The sequence below is a fragment of the Octopus bimaculoides genome, chromosome 8 (genome assembly GCF_001194135.2).
Source record: "Octopus bimaculoides isolate UCB-OBI-ISO-001 chromosome 8, ASM119413v2, whole genome shotgun sequence".
NCBI classification, from domain to species: domain Eukaryota; kingdom Metazoa; phylum Mollusca; class Cephalopoda; order Octopoda; family Octopodidae; genus Octopus; species Octopus bimaculoides.
Genome location: NC_068988.1, coordinates 13,745,307 through 13,762,601, shown reverse-complemented (window position 1 = coordinate 13,762,601; position 17,295 = coordinate 13,745,307). Strand labels below are relative to the sequence as shown.

The 17,295-nt window shown below is 35.4% G+C and overlaps 2 protein-coding genes across 6 annotated transcripts in view; one reads left to right on the top strand and one right to left on the bottom strand.

The window, feature by feature from the left end:
* Positions 1-12,569, bottom strand: part of LOC106879187 (serine palmitoyltransferase 1) — a 49,198-nt gene extending 36,629 nt beyond the window's left edge. Inside the window, exon 1 of the mRNA XM_052969948.1 lies at positions 12,228-12,569. Coding sequence (XP_052825908.1) covers positions 12,228-12,290 — 63 coding nt within the window. The 5' untranslated portion in view covers positions 12,291-12,569. The remainder of the gene's footprint in view (positions 1-12,227) is intronic.
* The window catches only part of LOC106879197 (threonylcarbamoyladenosine tRNA methylthiotransferase), a 30,321-nt gene continuing 15,967 nt past the window's right edge, over positions 2,942-17,295 (top strand). Inside the window, exons 1-3 of one of the 5 annotated variants that reach the window (XM_052969947.1) lie at positions 2,942-3,055; positions 15,134-15,316; positions 16,782-16,883. In XM_052969947.1, coding sequence (XP_052825907.1) covers positions 15,145-15,316; positions 16,782-16,883 — 274 coding nt within the window. In that variant the 5' untranslated portion in view covers positions 2,942-3,055; positions 15,134-15,144. Of the gene's footprint in view, positions 3,056-9,109; positions 9,290-11,832; positions 12,215-12,652; positions 12,759-12,850; positions 12,994-15,133; positions 15,317-16,781; positions 16,884-17,295 lie in introns of those variants that run through there. The other 4 variants (XM_052969946.1, XM_014928659.2, XM_014928660.2 and 1 more) reach the window with 4 other exon arrangements.

The window sequence follows — 17,295 nt, the reverse complement described above, 5'->3', positions numbered from 1 at the left end:
ACCCACTACACTCTCAGAGTGGTTGGCGTTAGGAAGGGCATCCAGCTGCAGAAACTTTGCCAGATCAGATTGAGCCTGGTGTAGCCTCTGGCTCACCAGTCCTCAGTCAAACTGTCCATCCCATGCTAGCAAGGAAAGCGGACGTTAAATGATGATGATGATGATGATGATATGTATATATATATATATATATATATATCATCATTATCATTTTCATTTCCTTTTTCCATTCTTGTGTGTTGAGGCAGATTTTCTATGGCTGGATGCTCTTCTGGTCAACAACCCTCATCTGTTTCCAGGTAAAGTAATATTCCCTCAAGGCCAGACATGTTTCTGTAGAATAGTGGAAATAATTGACACTGTTTCTATGACAACACTCATTTACAACTATTACGTGATGTGAAGACAGAGACACTTACACACATATATGTCCATGTACACATGTGTATGTGTACATATATGTATGTGTATATATGTGTGTGTGTGTATGTGTGTGCGTGCGTATATATATATATATGTATGTATGCATGCGCATGTGTGTACATGTGTGTGTGTGTGTATACATGTGTGTGTGTGTGTGTGTGTGCGTGTGTGTGTGTGTGTGGTGCCCAGTTTCTGTGAAGTCATGCCTTCCTTTATTGCTTTGCAAGTTATTACTAACACTTTTGAAAGTTACTAAATCTGGATCATGTGTCATATTGTTAATACTCTTTGATACTCCAACCCATAAAACATGAGTTAAGAGGCGAAAGTATCTCAAGTATTTCCCAATTGGGAAATCATACATATCAACCCTAAAACAGGAATTGGGTGCTACTTTTGACTCACCCTGTAGATGTATGTGTAATGTGTGTGCGTATATATATATATATATATATATATATATATCCTTTAATTTTGTGTTTGCAGGAAACATATTTTCGAGCACACACATAAAAGCTCCTATGTTATGTCAGCTACGGCCTGGTAATTCCAATTTGCAACAGCAGTTTTATGGGACTGTATCAAGCTGTGTCAATATGATGTAGGATAAATACAGTAATAATAATAATAATAATAATAATAATAATAATAATAATCCAAGGATGGAATTTATAAATATTTTAATGCATTACAAATTGTATTGTAATTATCCTATGGATGCAAATTATGGTCACAATAATCATGTGATTTGTGGAAATGCACATAGCGATGCATTAAAATATTTATAAATTGCATCCCTGAATTATTATCATTATATATATATATATATAAATGTAAGATCCAGGGATCGAGGTGTAGGAAGACAGTTAGCTTCGTGCAATCCATAGTAGATATATAAAAAAAATCACTTTCAGGAACAATATTGGTTTATTGAGACAGTAGGTTGTGGATTATTTTTCTTTATCAAAGAACGCTGAGCAGAGAAAAGTTCTTTTTATATTCCACAGTAAACAATGAGGGTTGCCGAGAGTGCAAAAAAGAATACAAGAGTTACGGAATGGAGTAGGTAAAATCCAGGTTATATATGTTTTATAACAAGAGGAAATGGTAAAATCCAAGTGAGGCGTATACCACCAGCTACTTTTGCCACATTCTAATTGAATCTTCTTTGCATCAACATGTACCTCTGTGCAACATTGTAACCTTTAATCTAATCAAGATATCTTTAGCCTGAAGAGGTTCCACTTCTGAAGTTCCACTCGCTATGAAACATATGTAGCCCAGATTTTTCTTACTCCATTCCATAACTCTTGTATATATACATAATGACAGATGTGTGTTCAGCTTTTACGAAATGACCTGCACAAATGATTTGTTTATAGTGGTCAAATGTATGTGCCATACATTAGCTCATACTCTCCAATCAAATCGACGTTGCCTTAACAAGTGCACAATGTATCAGGTGTCAAAGTGATCGCAAAGCAATGTGAGATTAAGTATTTTGCTCAAGAACGTAATACACCACCCAGTCGAGAAACTGAAACCACAATCTCATGATTGCAAGTACAACACCCTAATAACTAGGCTATGTGTCTTCACATATATGTGTGTGCACGCGCGTGTGTGTGTGTACACATAACAGGCTTCTTTTAATTTTTGCCTACCAAATCCATTCACAAGGCTTTATATATACTAGCAGGACCTGTGAATATTTTACAGAATTAATGGTAAACCTATTAGGTTATTTCTGAAAACTTCATCCGAAACAAAACCTGAAAGCATAGCCTGTGTTGTGTCTGTACAGATAGATAGTCGCTCATCTGCTAATCATTGAAAAGTGAAATAAATTGGAATACAATGCACTTATATATGCTTTATGTACAATTTTATATATTTAATACACAACACTCATAAAATAAATATTCACTTCTTTCTTCCATTTTCCACATAAACAACAAAAAAATATCCCATGCATATGATACAACCTTTATCTGCCACATGAATAAGTGTGAATATTTCATGGAATTGCACTTATGTGCATGCATTAAGTGATAGGTGATATAAGAAACTTAGTTCAATCAAAAAAAAAAAAAATACACTTTTCACTACCACTGCCTCCATCACCACCACCACCTCCACCACCATCATCTCTCTCTCCCCTCCTTTCTTTAACCTCACCATCAGAACATCACCCCTCTGCTAAAATTATTACAATCCCCCTACCTCACGTCATGAACGCTTCTCTCTCTTTTTCATTCTCCCTGTTCACCTTATCCTCCTTTTCTCTCTCATTTTTCTTTCTCTCTTTCCCTTCAACTAAGTACATGAAAGCCTTACAATTACATTCCCTCTACCTCATGTCATGGACACTTCTCTCTCCCTCTTTTCTTTCTCTCTTTTTCTCTAATCATGTGAAAGCATTACCAATGGGTTAATTAAAACAATGACAAGCAGAATTATTATAAGGTGTGTGTGTGTGTATTATGTTACAAATAGTTTCATAATACCTTCCAGGCGTGGCCTGATTTTCATATGTACATTCTGTAATCTTTATAACTAAGAGAGCATTAAGAAGAAATTACAGCAAAATAGCATGAATTCTTTTCAAAAGTTCTGTGACAGGCACCTAAACGTATGTTCTCTTCTGTTTTTAATTATTTGAAGTCTTCCTGTAAGAAAGGAGCTTGTGTTTATCTATCTATCTATCAATCTATCTATGTAGGTGTGTATGTAGATATATGTTTGTATGTTTACAGATGTGTGTATGAGAGAGAGAGAGAAAGAGAGAAGAGAGACACAAAGAGACAGTAAACTAAGAAAAATAAACAATACTGAACTTAAAACAAAGCATTACTAATAATAACTAAGTCAGTTGAATTAAATAGCAGAACTAATAAAAACAAAAATAATACTTCATCCACCAACTTAGGAATTCCATATATTCATTAATTGTTAAACAATATAAAACAAGAGAAGACTGAAATGAGTAATGAACAAAGAATAACGACTACAATACTTTCACCACTAATTAATCAGGGGAAAAAAAAAACAGGACATTCACAGACTTATATCACATGGGAAATTGTTACAAATGAATATTGGTTTCTCACAAGACAAGGCTTAGATTTATATGTGACAAAGGTCAATGAGATTTATGTAATGTTTATGTAGGGTTTTTACTATTATTATTATTATTATTGAAGGTAGCAAGCTAGCAGAATTGTTTATGCACTGCACAAAATGCTTAGCGGCATTTCGTCTGTCTTTATGTTCTGAGTTCCGATTCTGCCAAGATTAAATTTGCCTTTCATTCTTTCAGGTTCAATAAAATAAGTACCAGTCAAGCACTGGAGTCAATGTAATCGACTCACCCTCTCGCCATAATTCCAGGCCTTGTGCCAACAGTAGAAAGGATTATTATTATTGAAGGCAGTGAGCTAGCAGAATCATTTGCCCATCACACAAAATGCTTAACAGCATTTCACCTGTCTTTCTGCTCCGAGTTCAAATCCTGCTGAGATTGACTTTGCCTTTCATCTTTTTGGGGTCAATGAAATAAGTACCAGTTAAGTACAGGGGTTATCGTTATTGACGAGACCCCTCATCCAAAATTTCAGGTCTTGTATCTCAAGTAAGATAGATTATATTGGTTTCAAATTCTGGCACAAAGCCAGCGAGTTCAGAGAAGTGGCTAAGTCAGTTGTATCAACCCCAGTGGTTAACTGGTACTTATTTTATTGACCCTGAAAAGATTAAAAAAAAAAGACAAAGTCGACCCCAGCAGAATTTGAACTCAGAATGTAAAGATGGATGAAATGCCACTATGCATTTTGCCTGGTGTGCTAATGATTCTGCCACCTTAGAAAGAATTATCACATTGAGTTCAAATTCTGCCAGAGATAACTTTGCCTTTTATCCTTTCAGGGACGATAAAATGAGTACCAACTGAGTACTGGAGTTGATGTAGTCGACTTACCCCTCCTCCAAACTTGCTGGCCTTGTGCCAAAATATGAAACCAATATTATTATTCAGGCCTTGTGCCTATAGTAGAAAGAATTATCATCAACATCATTATTATCCTGCGTGGTCAACTTTGTCTTTCATCCTTACAGCCAGTCAAATAGAATATCAATACATGATAGAAAATCTATAAATGTGTGCCCCACAGATTTTATTTCCTCATAACATTCTGAGAAATGCATATTTTTTACTTAAGTCTTCAAAAGATACAATTTAGATAGTGTAGAATAGTGCCACATTGGAATTTGTTGAGAAAAAATGTTTCGGGGGTTTAGAAAGGAGTTTCAGATAATTCTCACACTTCTACAATATTTTCTCATAACTGTGAAAAATGGAGTTCTTTGTGCTTTTTCTTTCTTTTGTTGTGTTTTTTTTTAATTCTACAAATACGTTTTAGATGATGGTGACTACGACTGTCGGAATTTAATTTGAAAAAAAAATGGGAAAGAATAATTCAAATGTCTTGAATCTGTTTCCTCATATGTTCTCATAAAATCATAATCTACATCTGAAACGAATTTGCTAAAAATTATTGAAGGGCTTCAAGAGAACGTTCAAAAAGCTCACCCCACCACACCCCAACTTCCTACTATAGGCACAAGGCCTGGAATTTAGTAGGAAGTGAATAATCGATTACATAGACCCTAGTGTTTGACTGATACTTAATTTATCGACTCCTAAAAGCTGAAAGGCAAAGTATACCTCGGCGAATTTTGAACTCAAAACATAAATCCGAAAGAAATGCCGCTAAGCATTTAGTCCGGCGAGCTGCCCTGAGCGTTCTATACAACCTACTAAATACACACGCGATAGGGGATGTCGCATATATAAATCTAATGACGAAATTTCTGGAAAATAAAAACAACGCAAAATCGATCTTGTGTTTAAAACTCGATTTTAAAAGACAAGATACTTGGTAAGATATCAGATCAAATACTTTCCAGTGTGGGAGGACGTCGGAGGCGCGTGGCTCAGTGGTTAGGGTGTCGGCATCATAATTGTAAGATTGTGGTTTCGATTCCTGGACCCGGCGACGCGTTGTGTTCTTGAGCAAAACACTTCATTTCACGTTGCTCCAGTCCACTCAGCTGGCAAAAATGAGTAACGCAGCTGGGGAACACATACGCCATTGAAACCGGGAAACCGGGCCCATGAGCCTGGCTAGGCTTTAAAAGGGAGCATTTATTTATTTATTATGGTAGGACGTCAGATCAAATACTTTCCATCTTTGAATTCAACTTTTCAAAATGGTTGACTTTCTCCCACCCTTCAAAAATTAAATTAGATCTGTCACATGTTATATAAAATTTTAATCAACTATACTGTATAGTTTTTGCACTCTTGTGCGAATGTGACAAATCGTTATTATTAATTAGCATGGATAGCAGAATCGTTAGAACGTCGGAGGAAACGATTGCAGTATTTCCGGTTCTTCACGTTGAGTTCAAATCCCGCCGGGGTCAGTTTTGCCTTTCATCGCTTCATGGTCAATAAAATAAAGTACTAGTCAAGTATTGAGGTCGATAGTAGCAACTAATCCCCTCCACTCAAAATTCCTGGCCTTGTGCCTAACTCATAATTAGTTAGCATCGTCGAATACTGGTTCTTTGGATTTGAGTCGACAATTTGTGGAAATATCTTTTAGGTTTTAACTGTGCGTGTGCGCGTGAGAGAGCACTTTGAGTTAATATGCCTAAAATTAATTAAATGGCTTCAAGCTGGTACCATAAAAACAATGGGGTTTTTTAATGAGAAATATGAAAAAAAAATAATATATCAAACATATTTTGTACAATGTCTTTTTGTTAGCTATACCAGTAAATTTAGGTTTTTGTTTGTATTGTAACATTGCTTATGGCTGGAGGCTCCTGATATTGATTTATTTATTGATATTTGCTCCAGTAAAAAGCACCTTATCTATGCAGATGTGAGCATAATCAATTAGGGTATGGCGTCACCCACACAGGAAGAGAAGATCATAGCCAACCTTATAGGTGAGGCTGTCGTCAGCCATGGAGGAAAAAGAAGGCGTGGTGATATATAAGACCAGTGAGAATAGGCTCACGTTTTAATGTTATATAACATTCAGATAATAGAGTTGCTAGTTTTACACATTTCCATGACAGTTGATTCATCTGAATGTAGTACTTGTAGCATTATTGCCCTAATTTTTTTTATGTCAACGTCTTGCTTCAGCACACATTTTATGTGCGTAGGTGTGTGTCTAGTTAACTAGGGTATGTCGTCAGCCATAGAGAAAGAGCGAGTATGGCGATTATAAATCCAGTAAGAATGTGTTCATGGCCCTCACTGAAGTCTTATTATATAACATTCATGTGATGTTGCTAGTTTTACACACTGCTATGACAGTTGATTCAAGTCGATGATTAAGAGATCCTGAGTACTTTAAGCATTATTTGTTTGAATATAAATATAAAATTACCAGTCTAAAAGAAGAATCATTTTAAAAAGTAGTCTTGAAAACCCTGCCAAAGACGGAGGTGTAATTTATTTTCAGGGTTCGACTAACCATAAGTTCTTCTAATTCATGAACAACAGAAACATTTGACTTTCTGGGTTTTGAATTTAAATTTTTAGTTTATTCTTTCATATAAATGTTATATTCTCAGTCTGTCATGGCTACCAGATTTAAATTGGTGTTTAAACTGATTTATCAATAAACAGAGCAAGAGCTTCGCTATACAGGTGAATAAAGAGCTTCTAGAAATAAATAATTTCATACGGCCTCAACATTAATTAGTTGATTGTGAGACTTCCATAAAGAAGTCGAACAAATAATTACTAGACTTAAATTAGAAACTATTATTTAAAACCATTATAATGGCGACGAAGATACACTAAACGATGACATTGTACAGGGCCGTCTCTTGGGTGGATGAAGCAAGCACTCTTACAAATAACTTTTTATTAATATTTTAATAAGAAGGAAAATGTAGAAATAAAGTATTTGTTATAATATACAAAGTAAAGAAAAAAGTTCGAATAAGGTATCAGTTTCTAAATCCTATCATTATAGTAAAGAGGGGAAGGACGTCGCCAGAACTATGGATTGGTGCCTCCACCCGCCTGGACTTTGCTTCAGCATAACTTAACGGAAAAATTTATATTTTTTTCGTGAAATTTTACAGAGAAACATTTTCGAAAGTGTAGATTACGACCGATTACAACATAAAAAATTTTTTTCTTGTTTTTTCTTTGGGTTTTTTCCCCCCTCCTTTTGAATGAGTTTCAGCTCATTCACCCTATCCTCCTGACGTTAATTCTTTAAAAATTCACAATTTTAAATGACATTTTGCAAATGTTTCAAGTAAATCTGCAAAAAAATTTTAAATGCTAAACTGACAGAAATTTGGAGCAGAAAACGGGGGGAAATGATTTGAAACTCCAACTTTTTTTTATTCTCAAAATTTTATGAACATAATTGTAACCTATACTTTCGAAAACATCTCTGCAAAGTTTCATTCAAAAACATGTATTTTAAACGGATTTTCAGAAAGTTATGAAGGAACAAATTCCTGGGGGGAAAGCAGACGACAATTTGTAGTTAACCCAAACTGTATTTGCATCAATGGCAATGATCTTGACACGCTTTTATCATAAACAAAAGATTGAGTAGATAGGTTGGTGAGAGAGTCCAAAGGCTGACGTTGATTCATATACATGTAACAGATATTATTCCTAATAAACACAAAGTGTTGCAAAATTTAAACTTCCTTATGCCCTACACAGGCAACCGCCATTTTTCGCTTTTTCTACTCCTACACTCACATAAGTCACATTTTAAAATATGCTGGTATCAATCCAAGGAATGTTTACATATTGTTTTTATTCAGTTTTATTGGATCTTATTAAATTTCTTCCAACCACTTGAAGCATTTCAAATTTTCACCTGATTGTTTTCAAAAAAATGTAATATACTTCTGCATGCCGATTTATTATTTTAATTTTTATTTTCTATTTGTAAGGCCTAAAATACATGACGTGAAACCTCATGGAACTCAGAAGGGCGTTGCCTTTAGCCGTCCCTGCAAATCACGATCGTAAATTCAAGAAAAATTTTAAGTTGGGCTTTAGTCGATACGACCAACCCATGTACATGACTGGTACTTTATTTTATCGCGTCTGGGCAGATGAAAAGCAAAGTTGACTTTGGCAAGATTTGAACTCAGAACATAAAGAGTCGTAAGAAATATCATAAGACAGTTTGTCGACGCTCTAACGATTCCGCCAGCTCGACACCTTCAGACACCTGAATTCACATTAAATTTTCTTAACAAATACACAAGTCAAAATAATCTCTCTTCTCTTATAAAACAGTTATTTTAAATCAGCAGAAAATTACAAAAGTAACTCAAGGACCGAAAGTTTTGTGTATAGCATTATCAAACAATTTGATTTGATAAGTGCCATGAATGAAACTTTTTCATTCACTTGATTCACTTTTGTAACTTTCTAGTGATAAAATTTTTTTTTTTTTAAATAGGTGTAGGCGTGGCTATGTGATAAGTTTCAGAGTTCAGTCCCACTACGTGGCACCTTGAGCAATTGACTTCTACTATAAGCCTTGAGTCGACCAAAGCTTTGTGAGTGGCTTTGGTAGACGGTAACTGAAAGAAACCCATCGTGTATGTGTGTCTGTCTCCAACCGCCGCCTAACAACCGATGTTGGTGTGTTTATGTCTCCGTAACTTAACGGTTCGGCAAAAGAAGCCGACAGAATAAGGACCAGGCTTTAAAAAAGAATAAGTACTGGGGTCGATTCATTCAACTAAAACTTTTTCAAGGCGGTGCCCCAGCATGGTCGTGGTCTCATGACTGGAACAGGTAAAAGATAAAATGCATTCATGTATCGAGTTCTATTTCTCCTCTGTTCTACCTAACCTAATTGTATAAAATATACCTTTACCAAGTATATAATATCTACCCTTTCGGCATAGACAGAGACGTTGTCTTTTGTGTATGAAAAGTAAAGGAAATACACAATGCAAAGTGATGTGTCCATCCCAAATATTTAACTTTGATAACATAGATAAGGTTTTAGCTCTTATTGGCCCAGGCTGTCAAATAGCACCCTCCAGGAGTAGTCTTTTTAAGTTCATATCACTGAAGTAGAGAGTTGTTCTTTGCCGGGGTATATCCATGTGTAGGTGCTATTTGATTTCTTTTGGGACCAATTGAAGTTATAATAATATAACAAAAAGAAAAGGGGCTGTGTCGATTTTTGAAGGAAATGTATGATACCGAGCAGTGAATTTGGGTGACTTTTGTATTGATAGCACTGGCATTGTTCGTGCAGAGTTGGTGGAATATTTTCCACATTGTACATATATTTTCCAGATGGTGTTATTAAATTAGACATGGCCTTGGTCAACTTCGGCCGAAACTTATCTAAGTAATCTAAGTATGTAGCTCTCAGGACGGCGTTGGAGAGAATAAAGTTTGAGCAATTTGCAGTAATCTCTATAATCAAGGCTTGTCATGCCTCATGTCATTTCATAATTTTTCTTTTATATCTAGTGGAATAACTAGTCTTGTTACTTGTTCAACAATAGGGTGGTGTAGTCACTGTCCTAATTTAATTATGCATTTTATACGATTACACATCTAATACTTGAAAAATACAATAACTGAAGGGAATTCAAATATATTGCTGTTTGTACAGCATTTTGGTTTCCGTTGAGTTTTACTAATTTCCAGTCATTGGGTTACGGCTATGCTGTTCAGTTAGTCCAACAAATCAATTGGTACTTATTCTATCGGTTACTTTTGCTGAACCGCTATTAAGGAGATGTACACAAACACCACTTGTCAAATGTTGGGAACACATTCATATGGCAGGCTCCTACAGTTTGCGTCAACCAATTTCATTCGCAAGGCATTAGTCTGCTTAGGGATTTAGCAGAAAATCAGGAAGTAATCAAAATAGAGAAGTGCACACTTCCTCGATTATACATCGTGCCGGGGGGAAAAAAACTTGTTGCCCTTTTAAAATGTTTGCGATCCTTTCAAACTATTCTGTTGGTATTTAATATTACTGACCTTTAAAGGATTGAAGGGCAAAGAAACAAAAACAAAAATAGAGAGAAAACAGCCCCACCCGCATCTTAAGCATATTTTTAGGATAGGTTTTTGCTGCGTTACACTTAATATTTAATGAAATTTAGTTATATGAAACCATAGCACACATCTAAGGAATTTAAATAAATAAATAAAAAGTTTATGTAATATCTCAACAATACCCTGTTAACTACTCAGAAACGATAGTGCAAATGATAGTGGTATTATGTAGGATATCCTAACTTCTGTGACTATTAAAGACATTTGCAAATATCAAATGAAACATTAATACCACGAATTTCTCCACAAAGTAATCACGTATTACAAGATTCCACCTGCAGTAAAATTAAAACAGATGCACACACACGCAAGTTTATGCACGCACTCATACACACGCATATATAAACGCGCACACATACACACATGTATATTACATGCACATCCTTATATACAAGCGCGCGTGCATGAGTGCGTGTGTATGTCAATGCGTGCGTGCGTGCGTGAATGTTAGTAATCATATCTAATTAATATTTATAGCACTTAGATCTGTTTGATAGAAGCTAAAGTAGTCATAGCAACAAGTTGCTAAGATCCAATTAGCAGCAGCGAGACCTAGCGACTCCCGCTTAGAAACCCATGCAAGTCGTACATTGGAATGTAAGCTACTAGCAGGCTTCGAGATCGTCCCGTTCATTATGTTACATGTAAATTAGACTGGTTAATAATTGAGGGCATATCGTGTCACTGTACAGCACGAACGTCAAATAAAACTTCTCCACTAAAACATTTATATAACGCGATCGCCTATAAAAAGGAGTGAATGACTAAAAGTTGCTCTCTAATAGAAAGCGACTTTAAATGTTATATAGAAAACTTGTTTTGTAGAAAAACATTTTAAGTTGTAAAAAGAAAGTTAATGAGTGAAGTATAGTTAAAAATAAAAAGGAATGCAAGACAAAATGTTTTGTATATATATGAAATTTCAGTATCTATCCATGATATATAAAATAAAAATGTCACGGTATATATATGAAATTCATTATACACCTATGTAAATATATATATATATATATATATAAAGTGTTTGTGCATATACATACACACGTGTTCATATATGTATATATACGTGTGTATCTGTGCACATATATATATACACGCACACACACACATATATATATATATATATATACACACACATACATGTGTGTATATGCATGTATGTGTGTGTGTGTGTGCATTATAAAATGACGTTTTACTCTTTTTCTCAATCCTTAAAAAGTGTAACTATTGATTGAATAAGCAACGTAAAGGGAAAATAAAGTACTTGGACTAGCTAAGTTCCACATCCTGGTTTCGATTCTTAGTCCGAGCCATTTCACATCCCTTACATAATACCTTTCAAAGAGACATGAAACTCTCACATCAGTGGATTTTTAAAAAAGAAAAGGTAAATCTCAAACACCAACGCAACGTAAAACTAGTTATGAAATCAATCAGAAAAATGGCCAATTTATCCAACAAGTTATTTCTTTTATAAAAGGGTTCAGTTCTGCTAGAACACCGATAAACTCTTTGTTGTTGAAAACCATAAATGGCTTTTTTTTTAGTTATATCGAATATATACTTCTACACGTAACTAATTGTGCTGTGAGAAATAAGAACAAAATACATATAATTTCCAGGTATTTTAAGGTAAGATACTTACAAAAATGTAGTTTTGTACTTCCATAACTTCGTCAGTCACTGACATATCCTGTGCTGTTTGCATCGCGCCCCTATCTACTCTAGTAACACTTCTACAACTTGTATAGGCGACTGATTATTACACACAAGTATTCATGCGGCAATCAATACCATAGCTTGAAGCATTCAGCCACTTTTTCGTACGCCGGCCTTTTTAACTGCATATGTTTTAACTTATATGTGTTTTTTTTTACATTAAATCTAGAAGAATTTATACTTGGATATATATATCTTTTCGTTCTGCATTAAATGTTGATACAGTTTTACCTGGATGTATATGTAGGCGGTATATATGTGTGTGGTGGGGTATCATTCGCCTGAACTGCTGATTTTAGATATAAAATCTTGCTCCTCGTTTAAACTGAACCGGAAACACGAGCATAAGGCTAAATTTACACACTTCATAAAAACTTTCGATTTCGTTACATGCGGAGGAGGGCAGTTTCTGTAATCGGTTCTAGCCTCTATTTGGCCTTCGGGTAAATTGTTTGAGGTTAGTTCATTTAAAGTTCAATCTGAATTGCTACAGATTTATCAAATTGATTTGTACATTAAGGACATCCAGTAGAATACAACTAAGAAATTAGGCTAAAATTTTTGTGCGAGATCTGTGTGATTGAAATAGAGTAGTGAAATTGCAGGGCATAAAGCGTGCAGAGGACGGTATACCGACTATGCAAGTAGTGACACGGAATGGATACAGCTGGTGAATGAAGGCTTGTCTCGAGGTAGCGTTTTCTTAATTGTGATATAGAATATATACGCATATATGTGTATGTAAGGTGATTACAAGTTATGTGAGCCTTGTTTTAGTATAATAGAGGAAATATTTTGCGGGTCCCCAAAAGAGAAAGGTTAAGACTACATCAGCTTTCCTTAGAAAATATGAAGTTGACAAATTATCGAAGAAGGATCTAAAATGTATTGCAAGGGACGCAGTTTGGGTTAAATATTGTTCAGGGGGAAATGGAATGAACTGTGCGAAATTGTTTACGTAAGACACGTGTCTTATTTTGATGATGCAATCAGTATCTCTCGTCTAAAGAAGTAAAGCTAAAAGGGTTGTAAATTGAAGACCTTCTTCAACAATTGATAGTACAGCTTGACTATCAGGTTTATGTAAAAGAAATAAACTCACCCACCCCGTGATAGGTCAACACGGTATCAACATTTCCTTTTGGTAACATTCAGTGTTAACTGATTAGCGTGTATTCTTACAGTGCGACCAATGTAATTTACAACCACCTAAATGTGTCCGAAGTTGGATGCCACTAACCGGCTCCTCTTTACTTCTCCGAAGTTGGGTGCCACTTGCCAGCTCCTCTTTACTTCTCCAACAATGTCTAGCAAAGCAAACTCTTCTTTCTTTAAATGGTGTCTGATGTCTGACACTTTTCGGAAACCGGATCTTTTCTGTTTGGCTTACACTTTTTGGAATTTTAAAATTAAGTGAAAATTTTCAAATTTGGGATATTTATGTAATTTTTCACGCTGAATTTGATGTTATTCACTTGTTCCAGAAATTTTTTTTTTCTGACTTTACAGAGATTTAAAGTTTGATTATTTTTACATCAATACACCAAATCTAAAATCAATTAAAATAAAGAAATTGAGAAGTGTGAGCCAAGCAGAAACGATCCTAGAAATTTATTGTAGGTTATATTCTTTCTTGGAGGGATGTTTTCTCTTGGAAATATTCAAATATCAATGATAGGTACTGGAGCTCTCCACAATAAGTTACATGAGTTCAACACCCTAACCACTAGAATATGTGCCTTCATCTGGTGATTAGCAGAGGGGAAATAAGATTGTGTTGTTCATAATGTCATAAGGATATTACCAATATAAATGATTTGAATAGGTTACAAATGGGGGAAAAAAACATCAGCTCATATCACTTGGTCCTTAAATTGATTCTGCCATTTGATAGTTAATTGTATGTCAAAGGAACCCTATTTTCCCTTACATCATGTAACTCTTAGAATTCTTCAAAGTTTATTTTCAGCAATCTATTATACTGATTACAGTAATCTATATACTAGTAACATAAAATTCTTTTTTTTTTTCTTTTCTTCTTCAGTTCTTGTGGTTATAATCAATGTCATGAATTCTTTCAAATCTCAGTATAGGCTGGGCTTTGCCTGCCATTGCTATTATATTGAACACCAGATTATATCAGATGTTGTTTTACCTCTTTAATACACTACCAAACTTAAATGACAAATATTACTCCTAGACCAAAAAAGGGAGCCTCTGCATGGTCGGTCATCTTGTTTCAAATAGCAACCAAATTCCCTCAAATCATAATCTACCATCTTAACATCAGAAGGACACATCTGACAACAATGTTGTCCCAGGTGTAAAAGAAACAGATCGGATGGTCACAGCTGGAAGATATTTGATCATAGATCTACTTAAACTGGGTTGACCTTGGGCTAAACAACAACAAGTACCATTCCAATTTTAGGCCTTTTTCATATGTCCTATTTCTAATCTGCAGTGTCTTAAAAAAATTTTCTTAAGAATTATGATTCATTTATGCAAAAATATATATATTGTTTCAGTGTTTGATCTTATACTTCTTCAAGCTGCCGCAACCAAGATACATTTCACCATGTCAGACCAGGAATCCTGTTTCCCCCATTAGGTCTTCAAATTCATGTTGTATGTCTCTGTCAATAATATCAATGTAGTTGAGTGGTTTTAATCTTCTAGAAATCTCCAAAATGTAACATCTGATATTAGTAATGTAATACAACAGCAGCGACCAGCAAAGCCTACCTTGTGTTGAACAACAATAGCAGAGATGGGTGTGATGTGTCCCTAAATCAAATCTCAGATTAATTACTAATTACTTCTGGATTTTAGATTTTATAACAATGTCACCTGCAAAGTGGGAATCTGACATCGCTGACATTGAAGACATCGTTAATGCACAAGAACCTGTAACTAATAGGAACAATGTCGCTCGAAGAATGGTAATGCCTCGAGTTCGCAAGCGGAAAAAGGTTGTGGAAGCTGCTCCAATACAAGCTGATAGTGTGATACCAGGTATGGTAATAGTATTTTTTTCTTCCTTTTTTTCCATTTCCTATTTCCCTTATCCAGCCAGCTAGTTTTTCTCTGCCTGCTATTCCTAGGAGGGTTGTGTTGGCAGAGTCTTCAGGCACCTTCTTCATAGGGTTCTGTCAGAAGCAACTTTCAGCATGACCAACTGACACTATGAATATCATCCAACATTCCCATTCTTGATCTACCCTTGGGTCTCCTGCCAGTTGGCTCAGCATGAAGAATCCTTCTTGCAACCTTTTCTTACAACATTCAAACCACATGTCCTTAGTACCAGAACTGTAACCTGTGGCCTGATGTGGAGAGATTTCTTGATTCCAAGCTACACACCCTATAAAGTAACATTATTCAAGAGCAGTGATTCTCAACTGAGGGTCCATATAGGATTTTATTGTTAAAATTTATCTGCAATAAATTGGTTATACTTCTACCATATGCAAAATATTTTAACAATTTTTTAAATACAATTCTTAATAATATTTAACTATCATAAAATGAGGATGAAAAAATGTATGATTTCTTTAAACAGTGAATGGTTATGTGGATTCATCTGAGTAAGATAGAAATCAAAGGGGTCCATAGGTACAAAATGGTTAAGAAGCATGTTCTAGAGATTCTTCAGAAGAACCTTAATTCAGCTGCTTGTATTCACAAATCATTCTATGTGCAGGTGTTTTTTTTAATTTAATGTTTAACAAAACAAGGTAACTCTTTGGCTTGAGAAAGTAAACAGTCCACCTTGTTCCAGTGTCTTCACATTTTAAGCTGTTAAGCTACAGAATATATCGTTTATGCAAGATATAAACAAATATAATTTCTGTTGACATGATATCCATGTGGTGACAGAGACAAACAAACGCACACAGCAGACTTCCATAGAGCTTCTTTATAAAATTTCACTCGTAAAACATAGAATCAATCTGAGGCTTTAATAGAAGACACTTGCCCAAGGTGTCACACAGTAGGATCAAACCTGAAACTCTGCGATTGTGAGACAAACATTTTTTTACCACAGAGTCATTCCTGTACTCCCCTCCTATTTGAAGTAGAAACCTTTCCCACTTTATTTAATACTATCATCATCAGTTTATTCCTGGTTTCCATACTGACATACTGATAACCTAACAGTCCATTGTACTGTTAGACAGGTTATCACAGTCCAATCAGTTTTTATTCAGAAGTATTGCCCTCCTAGGTGTGCTAAAGGGACCACATCTTGGTCATGTGTTTTATTTTAGCAATAAAATTAGAGTAAGTTCAACATATTATTCCTTACACTTTTGCTAATTCATATTTGAATACCCCCAAAAATCGCGGACATTGAATTATTTTTTTAGTTTCCTTTATTGAGTTGTACCTAAATCTAAAATGTGTTGCCTTTCCATTATTTAGAAATAATGTGATTCCAAGCCGTTTGTCATCTTGTTTTTATATTTCATTTATGCAGGAACCCAGAATATTTATTTGAAGACTTGGGGCTGTTCACATAACAATTCTGATGGAGAATACATGGCTGGGCAACTTGCAAACTATGGTTATACTATAACTGGTTGGTTGGAACTTCACTTTTTGTCTCCTTTTTACATTTGGTCTTTTATTGAAAAAATTTATATTCATCATCATCATCGTTTAACGTCCGCTTTCCATGCTAGCATGGGTTGGACGATTTGACTGAGGACTGGTGAAACCGGATGGCAACACCAGGCTCCAGTCCGATTTGGCAGAGTTTCTACAGCTGGATGCCCTTCCTAACGCCAACCACTCAGAGAGTGTAGTGGGTGCTTTTACGTGTCACCCGCACGAAAACGGCCACGCTCGAAATGGTGTCTTTTATGTGCCACCCGCACAAGCCAGTCCAGGGGCACTGGCAACGATCTCGCTCGAAAATCCTACAGGAGCCAGTCAGGCGGTACTGGCAACGGCCACGCTCAAAATGGTGCATCTCATGTGCCACCCGCACA